Source organism: Astyanax mexicanus, chromosome 1 (genome assembly GCF_023375975.1).
Source record: "Astyanax mexicanus isolate ESR-SI-001 chromosome 1, AstMex3_surface, whole genome shotgun sequence".
In the NCBI taxonomy this organism is placed as follows: Eukaryota; Metazoa; Chordata; class Actinopteri; order Characiformes; family Acestrorhamphidae; genus Astyanax; species Astyanax mexicanus.
In genome coordinates this window covers 130,615,236-130,638,901 of record NC_064408.1, presented here as the reverse complement: position 1 = coordinate 130,638,901, position 23,666 = coordinate 130,615,236, and the positions used below count along the sequence as shown (strand labels likewise).

Sequence of the window (23,666 nt, the reverse complement as noted above, 5' to 3'; positions counted from 1 at the left end):
CTAATTTAAATTCTATGAAATGAGAATTATATAAGTTAATTCCTTTAACTCCTTCACCACTGAGGCCAGGCAGTTCACTATTATACAACATATATGTCATACCTGCCCGTGCTGCACCTTTAAGGTCTACCTCTCCTGAGTATAAGAGGCTGACTCCTCCCTTTCTACACACCTGTGGGACATCACCTGCATTGCCTAGTTTCGAGATATTGACACAAATGTACCTTATCAAGCGTTTGTATAATTATTGCAGTTTTCCTGTCTGTTTTTTTATGTTTTTGTCTTGTGATTTGGATTAAAAAACCTGTCTCCCTTTGCATCCAAACTCCCTGGTTGGTTTCTTACATAATATCATGCCACCCATGGATACAGCAGGAAACTGGGACCTAACCGAGGTCGTGGCTGAACAGTCATGAGCAGTGGATCTCGTACAACAACTTAATCAACTGGGTTCAGCATTTAACTCATTGATTGAGCGTCTGGAGGCTCTGTTTAGTAATCAGCCTGCTAATCCCGTCCAGCAGGTGGTTGTCCCACCAGCACAACGTCCACATATACCAGAACCCCAGTTACCTGGCATAGTTCCCCTCAAAGTCGCCCTGACAGAAAAATACCACGGAGACCCAGAGGTATGTGAGGGACTTTTATTACAATGCTATATTTACTTTACCCAACAACCCCCGCCTGGTCAAAGCGATCAAAAAAATGTTTGTGACCTCGCTATTCACTAATAAAGCCCTGATAAATTCTCTCATCACGGCATTCAAAAGAGGGTTGTCTGAAGTATTTCAGATGGAGTTAACTTGCCAGGATAATTCGTTATCTTTGAATGACCTTATCAAGATGGCTACCCAACTGGATGTGTTGCTGCAAAGCCGGCGTCATATGTCACAGTCACATAGTTTCAGCTGAGGAGGGGGAATCCATGCAGCTGGGACACAAACGGCTCAGTCAAGCAGAGCGCCGGAGCTGCATAGAGGGCGGCTTGTACCTGTACTGCAGAGATAGGGGTCATATGAGAAGTGGCTGTCCTAACCAATCACTTTCAAGGCCACGCAGCGGTTCACGAGCTCCGGTTCTGATGCAGTGAGTATGCCTGACCCTCTTATCTCAACTAAAATGCTAACTGTACCTGTAACTGTGCACTACCTTAATCAGATCTTTTCCTTTGCAGCCCTCGTGGAGCAGCAGGCAACTTCATCGAGCAAGATGTGGCCTAGAAATTGAAGATTACGACCATAAAACGAGGGGTTCCACTGTCACAGGGGGATGTAGGGCCCTCGATGTATTCAAAATTTTAATTCTAGATCAAAAATAGCCTCAGATAAGCAGGCCAGTCAAATTTTATGAGCTTTTCTCCATTATAACCTCCTCAAAACACCTAGCATTACCTATGTGTCAACTTCCTGTTTTGATGTGGCATCTCAAAAATTCAACCGTCCACCATTTCGACCTCGTTTACGATACCAACAATTCCTTCATAATTTATCATCAGACGTGTTCATTGTTTATTTTTGCCAAATACCAAAATAATTAAACAAATTTACTAGGCGTAGTTTGACAACATACATAAAAAATGTCGCTTGTGTTTTTGCCAAGTTTCATGAATTTTCAATCTTCTGTGTTCTCACCGTGTCCTTGTTTCACAAAGCAATGGCCCGCCATTACGTCACCGTTTTAGCGATCAACTATTCCTTTGGCAATTTTCATCAAGTGTGTCTGATTTTCATCCACAGCTAATGTACAGGTAATCTGACAAAGAATTTAGAAGCAGTTTAAATGAAATCTTGAAAAATGTGTAAAAAATTCACAAAATGCAATATGGCCCACTTCCTGTTGGGCGGAGCTAATACAAGCCATTTGCAAATATGTGCAGGGTCATAGTATCTACATTCCTACCCGAATTTGAGAAGATTAGACATTTTTTTACACAGCCACAGCTAATTTATTAACTGAACAAATAAGGGGGCACTGTAGAGTCCACTAGCTACATGTGAAAAATGTATCACAATATATTGAAAGTGTTTTTTGGTCTTATGGAATCTGACAATTTTCAAGAGTTTTTAAGCATTCACAGAATGTCAAATGTGCATTGACTCCTAGGTGGTGCTATAGAGCCAATGAAATACATATGTTCGAAATTTCAATTTCAGATCAAAGGACAGCATATGTCATGCAGGCCTGTAAATTTTCCGTGGGTTTGCATCCATTGTAACCTCCTCAAACACCTACCAACATCAAAATGTACTCACTTCCTGTGGGGCATCTCAAGCAATTCAACTGTCCACCATTTTGCCATCATTCAAGATATCGACTATTCCTTTGCAATTTATCATCAAGTATGTTAGTAGATTATTGCTGGCAAATATCAACAGTACTCATTCAGAGTCTGGTCTCCTGAAGCAGAAGAAGCCCTCAAGGACTGCTATGACACCACCGACTGGAGTCTGCTGCTGCACCCACATGGAGAGGACATTGAGGGGGTGACTCACTGTGTTACAGACTGCTTGAATTTCTGTATGGATGTTGCTGTTCCCACAAAGACTGTACGCTGCTTTCCAAACAACAAACCCTGGATTACCAGCACCGTCAAAGACCTCCTCAACCAAAAGAAGAGGGCGTTCAAAGATGGAAACTTGGTAGAGCTAAAGCGCGTACAGGGGGAGCTCAAGGTACGTCTTAAAGAAGCCAAGGAGTCTTACAGGAAAAAGGTGGAAAGAAAGCTGCAAGATAACAACATGAAGGAGGTCTGGGGTGCGATGAAAACCATCACTGGGTGCAAGAACAACAACAGCAACCCAGTAGATGGGGGTGTGGACAGAGCAAACCAGTTTAACAACTTTTACAACAGGTTTCACTGTCCTGCTCCTGCTGACCTTTCCTCCTACCCTCCTGCAGCTTCACCATCATCTCCATCTCCATCACCTTCAACTCCAACTCCACCATCTTCATCCTCACTACCATCACCCTCACCTCCACCATCTTCATCATCACCACTGTCACACTCACCTCCACCATCTTCTTTATCACCACCATCACCCTCACCTCCACCATCTTCATCATCATCACCACCATCAACACTATCAGCTGGCAACAAATCAGCTCCTCCAGTCCACCAACCTTTACTGCAGACCTAGTCAGGAGACAGCTGAGGAGACTTCACCCCAGGAAAGCAGCTGGCCCGAACAGAGTGTGCCCCAGAATGCTCAAGGCATATGCTGTTCAACTGGGTGAGCCCCTCCAACATGTGTTTAACCTGAGTCTGCGTCTAAGACAACGTGGAAGACAACCTGCCTTGTTTCAGTTCCCAAGAAGGCACACTCGAAGGACCTGAATGACTACAGGCCGGTTGCTTTGACATCTCACGTGATGAAGACCATGGAGCGACTGCTGCTGGACCACCTCAGACCTCAGTCCACCATGCTGAGAACCCACTGCAGTTTGCGTACCGGTGCCTTCTACACCATCCAGACCCTACTACTGTTCTCTCTCCAGTCCTGTTCACACTGTACACATCAGACTTCAAATACCACTCTGAGTCATGCCACATGCAGAAGTTCTCTGACGACACTGCAATCGTGGGGTGTGTGCGTAATGGTGATGAGAGGGAGTACAGAAGCCTGGTTGAGGATCTTGTGGTTTGGTGCAAAACGAACCATCTACAGCTGAACATCTCCAAAACCAAGGAGATGTGCATAGACTTCAGGAGGTCCAGGCCCTCTGCTCAGCAGCCAATCTCCATCGAGGGGGTCGATGTGGAAGTGGTCAAGTCCTACAGATACCTTGGTGTGCACCTGGACGATAGGCTGGACTGGTCAGTGAACACTGACTCCCTCTACAGGAAGGCACAGAGCAGACTGTACTTCCTCAGAAGGCTCAGATCTTTTAACATCTGCCAGAAACTCCTGCTGATGTTCTACCAGTCTGTGGTAGCCAACGTCCTCTTTTACGCTGTAGTGTGTTGGGGAGGCAGCATCAGCAAGAGGGACGCTGGACGACTGGACAGGCTGGTGAAGAAAGCTGGTTCTGTGCTGGGATTAGAGCTGGAGTCCTTAACACCACTGGCAGAGAGGAGAGCCCTCAGCAAGCTGCTGAACATCATGGACAATGTTCACCACCCTCTGCACAGCACCATCACCAGGCAGAGGAGCTCATTCAGCGGCAGACTGCTGTCCCAGTCCTGCTCCACAGACAGACTCCGAAAGTCTTTTGTCCCTCAGGCCATAAGACATTTCAACTCCTCTCAGCCCAGCAAACTGAAGACTCTGTGACAATTTTTCATTCCGGCAATTCTGGCCACACCATGGACACACCCCCATCTATGGACACACTCTCAGTCTGCTGAAGCCTATAACACTATTTTTACAGTTCTACCCTATTGTATTATATTTACTTTTAGCCTTTACATTCTATTTTTTATTTTATTGTATTTAAACATATTGTTATATTTTATCCTTTTGTAACTTTGTGTATTATACATAACTGCTGCTGGATGTCTAGAATTTCCCCTCGGGGATCAATAAAGTATCTATCTATCTATCTATCTATCTATCTATCTATCTATCTATCTATCTATCTATCTATCTATCTATCTATCTATCTATCTATCTTCTACAGCAGGTTCATCTGGAACTTCAGTCTGGTGGCAGCTCCACTCACGTCTCTACTCAGAGGGGGACACAAGAAATTAGTGTGGAATCCAGCAGCTGAGCAAGCATTCAAGAATCTATAATTGCTATTTAAATCAGCCCCTATGCTGAAGAATCCTGACCCTTCTCTGCCTTTCAGCGTGGAGGTGGACGCCTCCGACTGTGGGGTAGGGGTGGTTCTGTCGCAACGTCAAGTTAATCCTGATAACTATACCCTTGTGCATATTTCTCAAAAGAAAATGTCCCCCACAGAGTGCAAATATGATGTAGGCAACCGTGAATTACTGGCTATCGAATTAGACTTGGAGGAATGGCAACACTGGCTGAAGGGGGCGCATCAACCATTCACATCCTCACAGACCACTGTAACCTGGAGTATCTGCATACTGCCAAACGTCTTAATTCCAGACAAGCAAGGTGGGCTCTTTTCTCATTTCTGGAGAAGGAAGGAGAAGACCAAGCCTGATCCTCAAACCATCCTCAGCCCCTCCTGTATCCTCGCACCCATCCAGTGAGATGTAAAGGAGGACATAAGACAGGCTTCTCTGACTGAACCCACCCCTGATAATTGTCCGGTTATTCGTGTCTTTGTTTCCAAATCATGCAGGGACAGGTTGATAAGATGGGCCCACACCTCCTTGGCTACAGGTCCCATCTGTTCACAGACTTCCTAACAGATTTACCTCCATCCCAGACTTTCACCACCATTCTAGTAATTATAAACATATTTTCTAAGGCCTGTAAGTTGGTACCTTTCACCACTATACCCACTGCATTCCAGTCACACCTGCCCATACTGCACCTTTAGGGTCCACTTTTATAATATATGGCTGCTGCTACATTTGATCATGTATCGATCAATACAAGTAAAAAGGATTAATCAATAAATTGAAAGCCTGGTAAACCAATAGGCAGCATGATTAGTTAATTCATCATGACACTGGTAAACTACTTAATCGGTACATTGATTAAAATGTTCATGAAGAGTCAACAACAAATACACTTGGTCTATTGATTGTAGATTGACCAGTAGGTTGGTAGGCTGATCACTGCATGTGTACAGTTCTGATAGACTGATTGATTGCTAGTTTTGTTTTGTTGAGCAATTAATATCTTGAGAAAATGATTGATAGTTTAGTAGAGTGATCACAACATTTGCATATCAATGGATTAATGGATTGATTGATTAAGTGACTGTTTGATTGTTTTGGATTGATTGTAAATTGATCATGTTATAGTGTTAGATTCATAAATAGATTGATCAAAAAATGGAGATTGATCAGTATGAAGGTAAACTGATTGACTAGTAGATTAACTGGCAACTCAAAGATTTCTCTAAAAAAATCATATAGTCATGTGATTTATTAAGTATCTACTACTATTAAATATTTAGTATCTACTAGGAATTAAGATTATGATTATTTACTTAAAATTATGTAAAATTATAATTATATACTTCAATCGATTAAATATCTGAAACCAGGGGGAAGTGTGGGACTGTAAATAATAAATTATTATAAATTTATTCTGATATTAATGGTAAAATGTATTGATCTACACATACAGTAGTAGTGTTTGTGTAACTCACGTGTAACGATGGAACACGCCAGATGTCTTAGCCTGTAGAGAGTTGTAGAGGTTCCTAATGTTCCTCCTGTGATAATCCATCCCATAATATCTCCAGTATTCTCTATACACAGTAGCTTCAGATTGAGTGGTAGGGGTATAGGAGTGTTGATAGAGCGTCCAATAGAAACACATCCCACACATTTACTATAATCAGGGATTATAGATCTGGAGATACAGCAGCTGGAGATGGTTCAGTATCTGCAGTGTCTTCAGGACTCAGTGTGGAGGAGCATCGTCCTGCTGTAATTATACAGCTGTATGTCCTGAATCTGTCTCTCTGCAGGAGGATGTTCCCGTTCCTGAGCTTCAGCATGGCGGGTCTGAATCTGGCGGCTCATTATAACGTTTACGTGGAAATCGTTCTGGCCGATCCCAATCACTGGAGATTCCAGGGAGGGAAATGGGTCACCTGCGGAAAAGCCGACAACAACCTACAAGGTATTTTATTTAACCCTCCTGTTCTGTTCTGGTCATGGCAGCGTTGTGGGAGGAGCCAAGTGCAGAGATGAAACCCAAAAGGTATAAAAGACAAAGGGGAACATAAATAATGAGAACGCCCTTTCGGCGTGACAAAGCTAAAAAAAATAATGCCTCTGTTTAAAATAAAATAAAGACAGTAGAAACTATCTCAAGAGAGAGGACACAGAATAAAGAAAATACAATTCTTTTTCCTCTCAGCCTTGCAGGCTTTCCCTTATCTTTTCTTTTCTGCATTGCAAGCTTTCTTTTCTTTTCTTTTCTTTTCTTTCCTCTTTGTCTTTTTTCTATTTTTCAGACTTGCAAGCTTTCTTTTATTTATTTTTTTTTTCTTTCGTCTTTTTCTTTTTTACCTTTTTCAGCCTTGCAAGCTTTCTTTTGTTTATTTATTTTTTCTTTTCAGCCTTGCAAGCTTTCTTTTATTCTTTTTTTTTTTTTTCCTCTTTGTCTTTTTCAGCCTTGCAAGCTTTCTTTTCTTTTATTTCTTTTCTTTCTTCTTTTTCTTTTTTCCTTTTTCAGCATTGCAAGCTTTCTTTTATTTATTTATTTTTTATTTTCAGCCTTGCAGGCTTTCTTTTCTTTTTCTTTTCTTTTATTCTTTTCTTCTTTTCAGCCTTGCATGTTTTCTTTTCTTTTTTCTTTTGTGTTGCTTTGCTCCGTGGAGCTACCGTTTACCGGTCACAGGGCATGAAGTCTGCGACATCAGTCTGCTGGAAGCTTTTAAAGACGGTACCACAGCTGAGGCTAATGACACGTTATTATCGTCAGGTGGCCTTAATGAACTCCCAGCCGGTTCCCTTCTTACCACCTTGGTGGGTTTATGGCGGCCTCTTAACATGATATTGGTGGCTGATAATGTGTGTTATAATGAGTTTTTTCGAATCGCTGGGCTTATTTATGTATTTGTAGGTCTTCTCGTCTTTGTCTGCGCCACCTACTGGAGACATGGCGTTTCTGCACTGTGTCTCTATGGGATCCAGCGCCCCCCAGTGGTATAATGTATAATGACATTGCATTTGGTTTGTATTTGGTTTTGATTTGGAGCTGCATCGTTGCTAGGTTACCTGTATGTGGTGGATTAATACATGGAGAGCTTCGGTTACAGTGCATTACCAGCTGATAACGGTACTCATAGAATGTCTCTCAGCCAATTACATTGCAGGGTCAGAACTAACTGTGGTATTATTATTATTATTATTATTATTATTATTATTTGTGTTTGTGTTTTTAGGAAATAAAATCTACGTTCATCCGGAGTCTCCGAACACCGGAGCGCACTGGATGAGGCAGGAAATTTCCTTCGGTAAACTCAAACTGACCAATAACAAAGGAGCAAACACCAGCAGCGGCCAGGTAAACCAGTACCACCAATACAGACCTCCACACACCCACACTCAGCACATACTGACCTAATAATATAGTATAATACACTATCCAGTATGAACTATTCAGTATCTGCTCTTACTGAGAGTCTAGTATGAATTATACTGTATCTTCTATGAACTACTATCTAATACATATGATTTTTTATTATTTATTAATATACTGTTAATGACACTGTTATCCACAATGAATTATTCTGTATTTAATAAAAAATATTTTTTATTTATGAATACACTATTAATGACTCAGTTTCTATTATGAATTACTCAGTATCTACTATGAATTATTAAGTATTTACCACAAATTAGTATGTATCTAATATAAATATTTTATTATTATTTATAAATACACTGTTATTGACTCACTATCTATTATGACTCATTCAGTATCTACTATGAATCATTCTGTATCTACTAGGAATTATTTAGTATCTACTAGAAATGATTCAATGCCTACTATAAATTATTCAGTATCCACTATTAATTACATAATATCTACTATTAATTATTTTGTATCTAATACAAATTATTAATTATTATTTATTAATAGACTATTAATTATGCAGTATCTACCATCCTTATGATGTATACACTATGATTTATTCAATATCCACTATAAATTATTCTGTATCTAATACAAATTATTTATTAATATTTATTATAATACTTTTAATTACTCAGTATCTAATATTACTATGTATTTTATGTAATTATTTAGTATGTTCTAGAAATGATTCTCTATGTAATACAAAATATTCCTTAATATTTATTAATACACTGGTAATTACTCAGTATCTACTATGAATTATTCAGTATCCACCATGAATTATGTAGTATCCACTTTTTTAATACTTGCTGTGGAATTCTCAGTATCTATTATTAATTATTTGGTATTTTCTAGGAATTTTTCTGTATATAATACAAAATATTGTAAATATTGTTGCTCTTTTAACATAAATCCTTTTAATTTGTCATGTCATGAAATCCAAAAACTCCATCAATCAAGAACCAAACTAGTCAAGTGAATAGAAATGACATAAAATACAAGTTATATTAACTTTGATCAAAACGTTTGATACTGAAATAAGGCTTAAGAAGAACATTTGACAGATTTAGCAGTTCCTCATCCAACCACTAGTGGGAGCTGCAGCAGCAGCAGAAGCACAAGCCCGCAGTCTTTACTGATTCAGAGCTACAGCCCAGCCACGGGCTAAAGGCTCAGCTGAGCCAGTCAGCAGATCACCCAGCTGAAGATCGACCACAACCCCTTCGCCAAAGGCTTCAGAGATAACTACGACTCGTGAGTACTCTACTCTCCCCCTCACATGGTGGTGTTATATCGTACTATATCGTAATGTATTATAACGCACGACTAATCTCTAAAATCTGTGTTCAACTGACCCCGACAAGATGTACACGACACCCGATGGCGACCGACTGACCCCCGCGCCCACCGACTGCCCCCGCGCCCACCAGATCGTGCCCAGCAGACGCTACACCATGCAGCCCTTCCAGCAGGAGCACCGGTTAGGGAATCTTCCACAGAGTCGCTTTTACAGCGGCGAGCGAGCCGTGCCCCAGACCCCCGGGGTGGAGGACTGCGGCGCCCCCCACCGGTGGCTGGTGACGCCACAGGGCGGCTGCAGTAAGCTGGAACTGACCGCGTACGAGGGGGACTACTCTGGAGGGCTGCTGCCCACTTACACACTCAAGTCCCTGCAGGGGGCGCACTCCCTGGGCTACTACTCCGACTCGGCCTTCACATCGGTGGCGGCGGGTTGGGGCTCGAAGGTGGGCTACCAGAAGAAGGTGACCCTGGGCCTTCCCTGGTCCCCTAGGCCCAGTCCCGGCGACTTCCTGGACAGTCAGCTGTCCGATAAGGAACGGGTCCGGGAGGAGGACCTGAGTCTGGCGCCTGCGTGGGCCGACACGGCGCCGTTCCTGAAGCCGCTGGACGCAGAGTCCGGAGTCTATTCCGTGGTCTGTAAGCGGAGGCGAATGTCCAGTGCGGAAAACTCGCCCTCCATTAAATGCGAAGAGTCCAGGGTAGCCGAGGCCTTCGGCAAAGAGACAAAGAGCATGGGCTACTGCGCCTTCTATAGCACCACCTAAAGAACATATATATATATACATATAATGTATACACAAACACATACAATCACACTCGCTAAACTGTGAATTAATAATAAAATGCTGAAATTTTCCAGTGCAATGTAAGCTGATTAAAAACAGGACATGATTGAACGGGGGTCTGGGGGCGGGTCCTAGGTTCTGAACTGGCCAATAAAGGAAAAGAAATGTAAAGTAAAACTTTTTTTGGGGGCTGGGGTGGGGGCGGGGTCCCCTAGTATTAACATTACTCTATTATTCTATGTATTTTAATTGTCAATAAATAAACTGTGTAACAGGACCCAAGGCGGTGTCCCAACTGCATACTATTTACTCTCTAAATATTAATGTACTAATCAGGGGTTAGTACATAAACATTTAGTGTACTAACCTTCAAACCTGCACTATTAGTAACAGTATATATTCTATACATTATAATGATAATAATATGTATTACACAATTGGGATGCAGCCCTAGAGACTAGCACACTATTGGGACACAGCCCTATATGACCATTCCACCAACAGGTGTTCCCGCATAAAAAAAGACCTCTCTAGAACCGAAAAAAAGGTTATTTGACCTTTATCAACAATAGTGGAACTATGTGTGGTGCTTCATAGTACATTCCATGGGATGTTTTAATGAACTGTAAACTAGAGATTTATTAAAAGTATATAATAAAAATAATTTATATCCTTTACTAGGAAACCACTGAAGGGTTCAATACAAGACATAAAACAGTGTGGAACCCTTTTTGGTGCTGCGCTGAACAATTCAAATATGTTTTAAAAAGATCACTTTAGGTTTTCCTATTTAAGATCTTTAAATTACCATAAACAAGACATTTAAACACTTCTATAATGACCCTTGTGGCCTCAGCAAAGCTCTTCCAAAATCTATTAGAGACAGTTACTCCAACAAAAGCAGGATACACTCTTTTTAATACCTCTAAGTTGAGAATTGTCCTAATACTTTGGTTTATAGAGTACTGCACCAAAAAGAGTCCCACTACTGTAAGAAGTAAAGTTAAAGTACCCTTTTGTGTAGGACACTATATGACAAAGGTCATGGGACATCATGATTGTATCAGCCCTCACTACAGCTCCCATAATTCACCAGCACCCACTATCAGCCCTTATTTCAACTTCAATAATTATAAGATAGCACCTCACCACTTATGCAGGTATGAGCGCTCCGAAGCCCAGTGTCCCTTATGGAACACAACCTTACCATACGTTTACATACTGCTGTCCCATGACTTTTGGCTAAGTGTACTAGGGTTCTTTATTCCATGTTTATATAATGTAATAACTCCTCCCTCAGACCCTACAATAGCTAGAACTCTGTATTAAACACATGTTCTCCTCAAGTTATAGGTGACGTACCGCTTCCTCCACAGGTTTTCATTAGGGCGTGGTGTCATGTGGACGTATACAGTGTGAGCACTGCTAGGGGGTGGGGCTTGTGTAAGGGGGTGGAGCTTGAGTGTACTGTTTATTCTATGTATATAATCTGCATTAATAGCATCAAACAGATGGGTTTTGTATATTTACATGAATATTTGAAGTGCTATAAATATAATTATATAATCTCGCTCTACATGGTTTAAAATGTTGTGTTAATAAACTGATTTCTGTTTTGAAATAAACAAACTTCAACCATAATGCATGCAGAGTGTATATATGTGACACAATACGAATATAAGCCTTTGATTGTGTGAATTTCATGATATTAAGAACTTTCATGCTCTGTAATGGAGTTTGGGCGCCCTCTAGTAGCAAGTGGTGAACTGCAGATATAGAACAGCAAATACAGTGTCAGATAAATGTCTGAAGTTGCTCTTTTTGCTTGAGCGAGACTTTTGCATATGAGTATTGAAAGGGGTGGTTGAACCTGGGGTAACAGCACCGGAGAGCAGTCATTCCATGTTGCTGAACCCAGGGTAACAGCGCCATAGAGCAGTCATTCCATGCCGCTGATCTCGGGGTAACAGCCCTGGAGAGCAGTCGTTTCATGCCATTGAACCCAGGGTAACAGTGCAGGAGAGCTGTCATTCTAAGCTGTTGAACCCAGGGTAACGGCGCCAGAGAGAAGTCATTCCATGCCATTGAACCCAGGGTAACAGCGCAGGAAAGCAGTCATTCCATGCTGTTGAACCCGGGAAAACAGCGCAGAAGAGTGACAGTAACAGTGCCGGAGAGCAGGTAGTTCCAGGTGCTATACCTGGGCTAAGACTACCAGAGAGCAGGTAGTTCCAGGTGCTGAACCTGGGGTAACAGTGCCGAAGAGCAGTCATTCCACGCCGCTGAATACAAGGTAACAGCGCCGGAAAGCAGTCATTCCATGCCACTGAACCCGAGTAACAGCACAGGAGAGCAGTCATTCCACGCTGCTGAACCCAGGATAACAGTGCTGGAGAGCAGTCTTTCCACGCCGCTAAACCTTGGCTAACAGCGCTGGAGAGCAGTCATTCCACGCTGTTGAACCTGAGGTATATAACTTTTTGGAGTCCTTGGAGGGGCTGTTGGAGAGCAATGGCCCTCCCAATTGGAACCAGAGTGGTGTTTTGTTATTGGATTTCTTTGCTCGTCATGGCTTGTCCATAACTAACACCATGTTCAAGCATATGTGCACTTGGCACCAGGACACCCTAGGCTGTGGTTCAATGATCAACTTTGTTGTCATCTGATTTGCGGCCGCATGTCTTGGACACTCCGGTGAAGAGGGGAGTGGAGCTCTCCACTGACCACTACCTGGTGGTGAGTTGGCTCCGATGGTGGGGTAGGATGCCGGTCAGACCTGGCAGACCTAAAAGAATCATGAGTGTCTGTTGGGAATGGCTGATAGAGACTCCTGTCAGACAGAGCTTCAACTCCCACCTCCGGGAGAGCTTCAAACACGTTCCGGGGGAGGTTGAGGACATTGAGTCCAAGTGGGCCGTGTTCTGCACCTCCATTGCTGAGGTGGAGCTGTGGTTGCAAGGTTGTTGGTGCCTGTCATGGTAGCAATCCTCAAACCCACTGGTGGAAACCGGCGGTGAGGGATGCTGTCAGGCTGAAGAAGGAGTCCTATCTATCAAAAAAGCAAAGCTCTCTATTTACCGGTTGACCTCCGTTCCTACCCTCATCTCTGGTCAAAATCTTTGGGTCGTGACCAAAAGAACGAGATCACGGATACAAGCGGCTGAAATGAGTTTCCTCCACAAGGTGTCTGGGCTCTCCCTTAGAGATAAGGTTAGAAGCTCGGCCATTCGAAAGGAGCCAGTTGAGGTGGCTTGGGCATTTGATTAGGATGCCTCCTGGACGCCTCCCTGGTGAAGTGTTCCGGGTACGTCCCACCGGGAAGAGGCCCAGGGGAAGACCCAGGACATGTTGGAGGGACTATGTCTCTCAGCTGGCCTGGGAACGCCTCGGGATTCCCCGGACGAGTCGGCCCAAGTGGCTGGGGAGAGGGAAGTCTGGGTTTCAGAATGTCTAAATCTGCTATATTAAGCTACAATTATAAGGTCTGTGTACTGAACATAAATATAAATCACTGTGGTGATCAGTGATCCAGTCATGGGTGCTCTATTTTCCGCCACCAAGATAGAAACACACCAGAAATTTACTTGAACACTCTCGCACTCACACACACACTAAGACACACACACACTGTACACACCCTACATACACTACACACTCACAACACACACACACACTAGCCTGGTTAACTTTAGCCTATTAGCCCCTGTAAAGTAAGTCTGATCCAGTCCTTATTTATCGTAGATTTTTTAAAATTACAAATCTATCTACAAGAAAATAAAACAATAATTAACAATAAGTACAGAATAAGTGACAACAGTAGTGATAAAAATAAATAATAAAATCATCTATATAAAATATATACATATTTATATTTATACACACAAACACACACAGAGCTATTATATTTTACACAGGGTCACTGAGGAGCCAGAACCAACCCAAATCCCTGCATAGAGGGGCTGAGTAAAGGTGGTGTAGAATGTGTGTAAGTGTGTGAGAGTGTGTGAGTGTGTGTGTAAGTATGTGAGAGTGTGTGAGGGTGTGTGTGAGGGTGAGTGTGTATCAGAGGAGACTCTGTAGAAGGACAGAGTGCCGGAGGGACAGTCCACATACACTCCTACTCTCCTACAGCCGGAGGGAGGAGTGGGGAGATTAGTTCTGTAATTATTGTGAAGGACATAGTACCTGTAATTAGTGCAAATCAGACTCCAGGAGTTTAAATTCTCTCCAAACCCACAGTCTGATCCTCTTCCTTTCCTGCTGATGGTTTTATAACTCAGAGCTACAGCAGCGCTGTCTCCGCTCCACTCAGCCTCCCAGTAACAGCATCCAGCAACACCAGTTACACCAGTATCACCAGTTACACCAGTATCACCAGTTACACCAGTAACTCTCTCTCTACTCAGAACCTGCGGCCACATATCAAATCTCTCTGGATGATCAGGATGCGACTGCAGCTCCTCTCTCCTCTCCACCCTCCTGTTCTCCTCACTCAGAGAGAGATATCCGTTTACTGTGTTTAGATCCAGTGTGAAATCACAGCCGTCTGAAAAAAACAACACACACACATTACACACACATTACACAAGCTTTACACAAACATTACACATATTACACACACTAAACACTAGGGGTGTGACGAGACACTAATATCACAAGACGAGACACGATACTGGGTTCACGAGAACGAGACGAGATTTAAAAATACAATTTTTAAGAAAATGTCAAAAATGAAAAATGGCTTGAAAATTAGAGTTTTATTTGACAAAATCATATAACGTAAACAAACAGATGGGTTTCTCTCACACGTTGATTTTATAAGAAATAGAAATAAGAATAAGAATAAAAAATAAAAATAAAACTTTTCTAAGTCTTATATAGTGCAAACAATAAGTGCAAACCACAACCAGTCATATTAGGGCTAGGGTTTGTGTTTTTTCCCCCCTAAATCACCTAAAATACCGTTTATTGTTTCCACTGGAGCCAAAATGCAGCTAAACATACAACTTAAAAAGGGGGTATGCAGCCTATGCGACGCATAGGGGCACTGCACTAAAGGGGGCGCCAAATGAAAGTCCCAAATAAATTTTCTCTCAGGAGAAACAGCCAATCAGCTTGCTGGTTTTGTGGAGCGCGGTGGGCTAGTAACGACAGAACGTATCACCCCCACCTCTGCATCTCGCCCACAATGGAAGCGCCACAGGCGGTGTGAGAGAAGGCAGACGAGGGATAAGCACGGAGGTATCCGAGCGAGGCTAGCTTACAGACCACTGGTTAAACATTACATTACATTACATTTGGCAGACACTTTTGTCCAAAGCGACTTACAATAGTGAAGTTCAAAAATAATAGAAGTTAAAGGTAAAAACATCTTCATATAGGGCGTAAAGGAGGTCAAAGGGAAATAATGGAATAAAGGAGTGAAGAAGGGGAAGAAGGAAATAAGGTTAGAGAACAGTCTGGATTGCTTTGTGTGAATATTTGGCAAAGTGAAGCAACGTTTATTGGAGGAGCGCAACGGCCGGGAGGTAGCGTACGTCTTCAGGAGTGAGTGCAGGTAGGAAGGAGCTGTTCTGTATCACCTTGTAGGCGATTGTAAGAGTTTTGAATTTGATGCGAGCATCAACTGGTAGCCAATGGAGCTCAATGAGCAGCGGGGTGACATGTGCCCGTTTTGGCTGGTTAAAGACCAGACGTGCTGCTGCATTCTGGATCATCTGGAGTGGTTTTACTACACAGGCCGGGAGGACAGTTAGCAGGGCATTGCAGTAGTCGCTCAGCACCCTGACCCCATCCCAATCCTGCCCCAGCACACACTCACACAGCAGTAGTTTGTGTGTAAGCCTAGCGTGTAGTGTGTGTGTGAGTGTAGTGTGTAAGTGTGGTATGTAGCGTGAGTGTAGTGTGTGTGTGTGTGTGTGTGTAGAGTGTGTGAGAGAGAGAAAACTTACATTTCTTTATTCCAGGTTTGATTCTGATCTCGCTTCCATGTTCCATTCTAAACACACACACACACACACACACACACACACACACACAGAATAATAGGGTCTCTGTTTAGAACAGGTGAAGAATCGATCTATCTTGGTCTCAAAGAACAAACTCATAGAACTAACAGTTTACATATTTAAATTTAACACCAAATAAATCAGTATTTTACATTCAATCAACTAAAATGATCAGATTAAAATTATAATCTCTTTTTCTACAGTTTTGTTTAAATGAACACTAAACCTCCACTGATTTTCTATAGAAATATCTGTGTGGATGGAGATGAAGTCAGGATCATCATCATCTTCATCCTCTGCAGTGACTCAGGGTGAAGTATGACAGTCCTTCTTCTTGGTCCTTGTGGGTCTTCAGATGGACGTAGAGGTTGATTCTGTGCAGGATGCAAAAGGGAATGTAGTAGTGGGGGATTTGGGTTTGATCTGTTTAGACGTTGCTCTTTCATTTCTGAGTCTGTACGTTTCTTGTTCTTGGTAGAGATCAGTGTTTTACAGTGCAGCACCCCTCCGGACAAGGTTTCTCCAGATCACCCTGTCTTTCACTGTTTCTTCCCAGGCTTTAAGCTCTTTGAGACACTTTAATTTTTTTTTTACGTTTTCCTTAATTCTCTTCTTTTGGCCTCCAGGGGCGCCATTCCCTTCTGCTAACTGGGAGTTCAGAACTTCAGTTCAGGAAGGTGAGAAACAGGCATGCAGGATCCAGGTGCAATGACACATTCCTGAATGCATTATCTTTTGAGATGATATTAACAAACTGCTTTATACTGGCAGCTCATGGTTCTGATAGAGAGTAAAGGGTTGGTTCTTCAATAAAAAACTGTAGGTGTTTATACACCACTTAGCTTTTACCACTCTGAACACCAAGCTATCTCAGCATGGAGGAGAATAACAGGGGAAAGCGATTTAACACTTTAAAACTGCAATAAGAGTCTTCATTTTCTTGTGCTTTTGAAAACATCTGAAATGGTATGTGCTCCTACCAGATGTCTACCACTGATCTGTCTATGGATTATACAGTAAGTATTTGATTTGGTTCCATCAGTCACTTACAAAGTGTTTCTGCATCATCCTCCTTTGTTTAACCTTTTATGAGTTTGGCTTGTGCTCTGATAATGCCCTGCTGTGTTTAGACCTGAACTGTCTAAGCCTCTCCGGTATGTGTATTGCCTTAAATTTGTATCTTTTGGTCCTCACCCAGTCTGTTGTTGACCACATTTTTGTAAATAACCCCCCCACTAATAAAGTACTGAAACTCTGCACTACAATGCACAAAGTACTGGTCCCTTCCAAACGGACTTGCACAACACAACACCTGCACTACTGATATACTTGCACTGTCAATACGCACTTTAATTCCACTTAATTAAACTGTGAACTTTAAGGACTTACGCACCCATTCACTTTACCAGCCTTAAGCTATATACCATATACCGTATTTGCACTACTGTTATTTTCTATTTTTACTGTCATTCCATCTCAATCACCATCAATATTGCACTATTGTCTTACGTATGTTTATTGTGTCTTGCTGTATTGATAGTGTCTCCCACTCTTTTATATTATAATTATATATCTATTTTTACTTATTTACTTATATTTATATATCTATTCCTCCCCCACACCACTGCACCTTGTTTTTGTCTCATGTATGTCTATTTGTGTCCCTGCTGTAATGTACACATAGTGTCTCCCATTCTCCTTTATTATATCTATTATCTGTACTTGCTGTAAAATTGGGAAGGAGAGTAACGTAATTTAAATTCTCTGTATGTCCTGTACATATGCAGTATTGACAATAAAACTACTTGACTTGACTTGACTTTTTGGTTTGTCCCTTTTTAATAAAGCCTCGTAATTAGATCTGTGATTGTCTCATCCCTGCCTGGCTCTGACAATGAGCCTCATTCATAAAACCTTACTAAAATCTGTAAGTAAAATCTGCTAGTAAATTCATCATTAAATGAACCTCTGAAGACCTTCTAGCAGATTCATAAAAACACTACATACACAGGAGATTCATTAATAGAACATGCAGCTGTTAATGAATACCAGTCATTCCCAATGTGTGCATGCATGTTAACTTACAAATAGTATATAATTACAATACTTCTTTCCCATGAATAACAAATGACTACAACATAAGGGAGCACATAGACTGAGCAATAATAGGAGAAAGCCTCCAAAATTCTGCAGAAATAGCAAAAGAAAAAAATATTTTGATCTGAAAATTGAAGTTTTATTGAATTTGTATTAAGTTTTTGTTTTATTGACTTTATTGAATTTTTATTGACTCAGATCGACACATTTCATTTTCCAGTTTTCACAGTGGCATTTCTGGCTCGGAAAAGAAAAGGTTTTGGCAGCAACTGACAAGTGCTGTAAATGCAATATTATGAAAACAGTCCAGGATCAAGAGGAAATGGTTTGACATAAAACTCGTACCTGACTGACTTCATACCTGAGTGTCTCCAGTGAGCAGTGTGGATCCTCCAGTCTGGCAGAAAGCAGCTTCTTTCCTGACTCTCCTGGGTAGTTGTAGGTCAGATCCAGCTCTTTCAGGTGGGAGGGGTTGGAAATCAGAGCTGAAGCCAGAGAAGAACAGCCGTTTTCTGTGATCATACACCCAGATAATCTAGAGAGAAAAAATTAGATTAAGTTATTAACAGAGAGAGGAGTGACAGTGGCAGACTGAGAGATATGAGTAACAAGATTAAGACTATAATAGCTGAATCTCTAAGAAAAAGTAGCATCTCAATGTAAAAAAATCCAGAAATCCTAATTAAAATTAAAAAGTAAATGTAAGTTTTCCATTAATAAATCAAACATAAAATGTATTTAATGTCTCATATACTCTACTCTCTAGGAACACAGATTACCATGTCATAAAACCCACACCATACCAGTATACACCTCTTAAACATTGGAAAGAGAAGTGTTATTGATGGAGTACAGGATCATTGTAATAATTTGGTTTGAGTTCCTCTCACCCTTTATTCGGAAATTGTTTCAATGTTGCCTGTGCATTATAATATTGTAATCAACGTAAAAAGCAATGTTTTCTCTAAGCACAGTCTCCTTAAAAATAATGAAACTTTTCAGTTTAAATTACGTAATCTGTAATTCCAAATTTGGGAGAGTATGCAGCTACTACATGTGAAATTTGATGAAGCTGTATGAGATCTTTCTCTTTAACTTCATAACTCTATAAAACCCGCTAGTGTAAAAGTCTGTAATATTATTCTGCCACCTTTTTCACTTATCAGCAAATGCAGTGATATGTATTTTTTATAGTGTTGTAAAGGTGATTGGTTTAAGAAGTGTTCCACAGAGCTGAATATCAGGTTTATAATTGTGTAAACTGAGAGGAACAAAGTGGAAGCAGAACATATTCTGTTCAAGGTGTGATCAGGGAGAGGACATGGAGTGCAAGAAATGTATAAAACATAAAGAAATAAACAAACCAAGAATTAGGTCTAAAGGGCGCATGCAAGAGGAATTGGAGAATATCCCACGGATTACTTGCTGTGTACATTGTCTGTGGGTTTTTCTGTCATGGTGTGAGCTTAGAGAGGAGGCGGAGGCGGACGCAAGTGCAAGAAATGTATCAAATTTAAAGAAACAAACAAACTAAAAACAAAGTAAACAAAGAAACACAAAGTACAAAAGGAAAACATATACAACCTGAACTGATGTACAAATGTACAAGAACCCACAAGGAGAAGAGAAACACATGGACTATAAATACAGAGGGACCACAGGAAACACCTGATGACAGGTAGCACGGGGTTGGAGCTAAAAATGAAACACAGGTTGAAACACTGTGTCAGAATGACCCAGGCAGGGAGGCGAGGAGACGGACGTAAGGGCAGGTAGGGCAAAATAAATAATTTATTAAATAAATAACAAAGGTAAACAAAAGAAACAAGTAAACAAGAAACTAGAAAACTAAACAAGAAATAAACAAGGAGCAAGAACTAGGGCTATGAAATACAGATAAACACGGAGAGACAAAACAACAGGGGTTAGTGCAAAGACCGACAAAGACAAAGTGCCACAGGAAGACTATAAACAAGAACAGAAAACAATGAACACCTGGGGAAGGGCGGAGCTACAAATGAGACACGTGGTGGAAAACTACTGAGACAGGAGACACAGAGGAACAGGGGTCACGTGGGAATAACACACAGGCACGAGGACAGACAGGAACAGGGCGAGGACGTGACACACTAAATGAGGAGGCACTGGGGAAAACACTTAAGCACGTGGAGGATGGCACAGGAGCACGAGGACAAATGACAGACACAGAGAAAGGTAAATAAACAGGGATAAACACGAACACAGAGGGGAGGACAGACACAAAACAGGACCAGGACGTGACATGACGTGCAGTTATAAAGATTATAATTAAATTACCTGATTATTTTTAGAAGAATGGCTTAAAATACTTATTAAACTATAGTGATATAGAAAAACACTAATAAACAAAAAGCTCCATGTCCGCAATCTTTTAAACTCACCACAATATACTGACGAAATGGAGGACTGCTAAAGCTTTTTTTATAAGGATTAATTAAAATTAAAGTCTTAATGGCAAGCGGGGTGGGGGATAGTTCATTTTAAACAGGTAAACCCAAGAAGAAAGTAAAACATAAATAAATAAACACACCACTCCTCACACAAGATCGAACTCGTGTCGTCAAACTACCACTGACCCGACTACTGAATTGAGATGCAGCCAGGAAGAACTGCCTTTAAGGAGATTTAAGGAAGAGGACAAATTCTGCATCAACCCATAATAATAGTGGACAATGTAGATTAGGTACATTTTAAACACAGTCCTGGTGTTTTTATAGATAAATATATTGGTAAAGCAATGAATATTTCTAAACATTCATTTAAATGAACCAACTGCCCTGAGAATCTGCAGTTTACAGTGTGAACTCCTCAGTCCAGCGGAGAGCAGCTCCACTCCTGAATCCTGCAGGTCATTGTTACTGAGATCTATTTCCTTTATGGAGAAGTTTTCCAGCTTCAAAACTGATCCCAGAGTTTCAAGAATAGACATAATGAAAGATTGTTTATTATAAATTAAATCCATAGGATTTATGATAATGTAACAATAAGAAATGGCTAAAAATGAGTCTTATATTATTAAAAAATCATTTTAGGTTAATTAGAACATTCAACAATCTCAAAGTATAAAATACAGCAAACATCTGTGATTCACAGTGTTCTGGTCTAAACTTCCAACAAAAAAATTATTGTTAGTACAAAGCTTAACAATCACACAATTTTTTTTTTAAATTATCCAATATTGATAAATATTATAATAAACTCAAGATCTCTTAAATTATCTCTTAAATTAGCCTGCTTTTATGTCAGCATGTCATCATCATCCATTGCAGAGACAGACAGCAGCAGCAGCTTCAGACCATCAGGTCCAGACCCAGTTTGTTATATATGGGCCTGGGGACTCTCCTACCCACCACCAGAGGTCACTCACACCAGAGTTTTGGATGTTTGGTTTTGATTTGGCCATTTTGTCTTTGGCTCCTTGAGCCTTTATAAGAAAAAGCGTGTGTGAGACTCTTTGCAAGGTCTTGTATGTATTCCTGTTTGTGTATGCAAGTCTGAGCTTAGATGTTGTGTATATTAAGCTTATTTATTGTTCTCTGATCTTTTGGACTGTACTTTGGATGTTTGCCTCTGGATTACCCTTTAATTTTTACACTCTATGCCAGAGGTCACTAATAGGCGGACCACTGCCCGGGTCCGAACCCTGATGTTGTCAAATGCAGACCCAAGCGATACACTACTGAGAAGGATTTAATTCTGACAGTGTTCATTTAATAAAGTGACTGAACTTTTCTTGTCTTTACATTTTAAGTGCTTTGCAGCGCAGTAAACTCACAGATCAAACAGATCACCAAAAGGTCTCCTTTGCCAATCAGATCTGTGCAGATGGGAAGCACGGAGGAGCACACACAGGCAAAGTAGGTGATGAGAAGCAGCAGTCGGAGAATAAAGAGAGAAAAGCTGAGTCAGATGGTGCGCACCAGAACTCCTCAGCAAGCAAAAAAAACCTCCCCCAACAGTTTTTTTCCCACAATATAATAAAGTCTGCTGCAGTAATAATATTCAATAAAATAAAACTTTTTAAACAAAGCTGATATTTTGGCCAAGTTCAGCAAAAATTTCTCCATATATTGTACGATTTGTCATTCATGTAATGATGTAATCATGACGGCCGGGCCTAAACCTAATATATATATATATAAATATATACTTATATATACATATATAAGTACTAGCCTTCTTCAGTATAAAGGATATAGCACTGAATCATAACTGTCACATATTAGCCTGTGTCTGTCCTGTGTTTTTCCCTCTTTTGGTTTTCTGTGCTCCTGCCCTGTTTTCCTGTCTTGTGTTTCCAGCCATGTGCTTTTTTGAGCACATGGCACTGTTTTGTTATTGTTCTGTCTCCGCCCTAGCCCCGCCCTAGCCCTGCCCAAGCCATTAGTGTTGTCACACTGTGTCTCATTTGTTACTCCGCCCCCTCATTACTTCCACAGGTGTCCCTAGTGTGTGCCTGTGTTTAAATACCTCATGTGATCCATTGTTCTCTGTCGCGCTTTTTGTTTGACCGTGTTCGTTAATCTTTCCAGATCGTGTTTATATGTTTTGTTTAGCCTCAGACATGTGTTGTTTGTCCTCAGTGTCTCAGGTTTGCTTTATTTAGTTTGTTTCTTTGTTTGCTTAGTTTGCTTGTTTGGTTCAGTATTTTAGTTTATCCTCTGTTTCATAGTGTTTTGTTTTAGTTACCTTTTCTTTTTATACTCCCTAGTGTTCCTTTCTTTGTTAGTTTAAATATGGATAATAAAAAGACTTGCACTTGCATCCTGCCTCTTCCTCCTTGTTACATAAAGCGCGACCAACTGAGGATGTAGCAAGTCTGTATTCGGCGATGCAGGAACAGCAGGAGTTTTTGGAGAGCCTTGTGTCCAAGCTTCAAGACGGACAGCCGCTGGTATTACCCTCATTGATGTCTTCCCCCTGTGAATATGATGGGGAACACGGGACCTGTGAGGGCTTCATCATGCAGTGTTCCCTCTACCTCGACCATTTGTTGTGCCCTACCCCTCCAGAACTTATAAAGGTACTTTTTATCAAGACTTTACTGAGGGGTAGGGCTTCACAATGGGCGGACATTGTGTCTGACCAAAGGCCTGAAAAGGCAAAGACGGTGGAGGGACTCTTTGAGCTACTGAAGCTCAGATTTTCAAGAGCACCAGCAGCTCCCGCTGCTCCAGCCTCAGCTCCAGCTCAAGCACCAGCTGCCCCAGCTCCAGCTCAAGCACCTGCTGCCCCAGCTCCAGCTCAAGCAC

General features: G+C 41.3%; 2 protein-coding genes across 2 annotated transcripts in view; one reads left to right on the top strand and one right to left on the bottom strand.

Moving 5' to 3' along the window:
• Positions 1-9,438: 9,438 nt before the first annotated feature.
• On the top strand, positions 9,439-10,477 carry LOC111188586 (eomesodermin-like). Its single transcript, XM_049469535.1, has one exon. It carries the CDS (start codon positions 9,548-9,550, stop codon positions 10,247-10,249), a length of 702 nt encoding a protein of 233 aa, XP_049325492.1. The 5' UTR covers positions 9,439-9,547; the 3' UTR covers positions 10,250-10,477.
• Positions 10,478-12,050: 1,573 nt separating this feature from the next.
• The window catches only part of LOC111188581 (NLR family CARD domain-containing protein 3-like), a 66,660-nt gene continuing 55,044 nt past the window's right edge, over positions 12,051-23,666 (bottom strand). Inside the window, exons 7-9 of the mRNA XM_049468823.1 lie at positions 18,737-18,910; positions 16,222-16,268; positions 12,051-14,816 (exon numbers count right to left, since the gene is read on the bottom strand). Of these exons, the coding sequence (XP_049324780.1) occupies positions 14,170-14,816; positions 16,222-16,268; positions 18,737-18,910 (868 nt within the window). The 3' untranslated portion in view covers positions 12,051-14,169. The remainder of the gene's footprint in view (positions 14,817-16,221; positions 16,269-18,736; positions 18,911-23,666) is intronic.

Coding starts and splice junctions, on each gene's coding strand:
- LOC111188586 (XM_049469535.1), top strand. CDS start 9,548: ATGTACACGACACCCGATGGCGACCGACTGACCCCCGCGCCCACCGAC.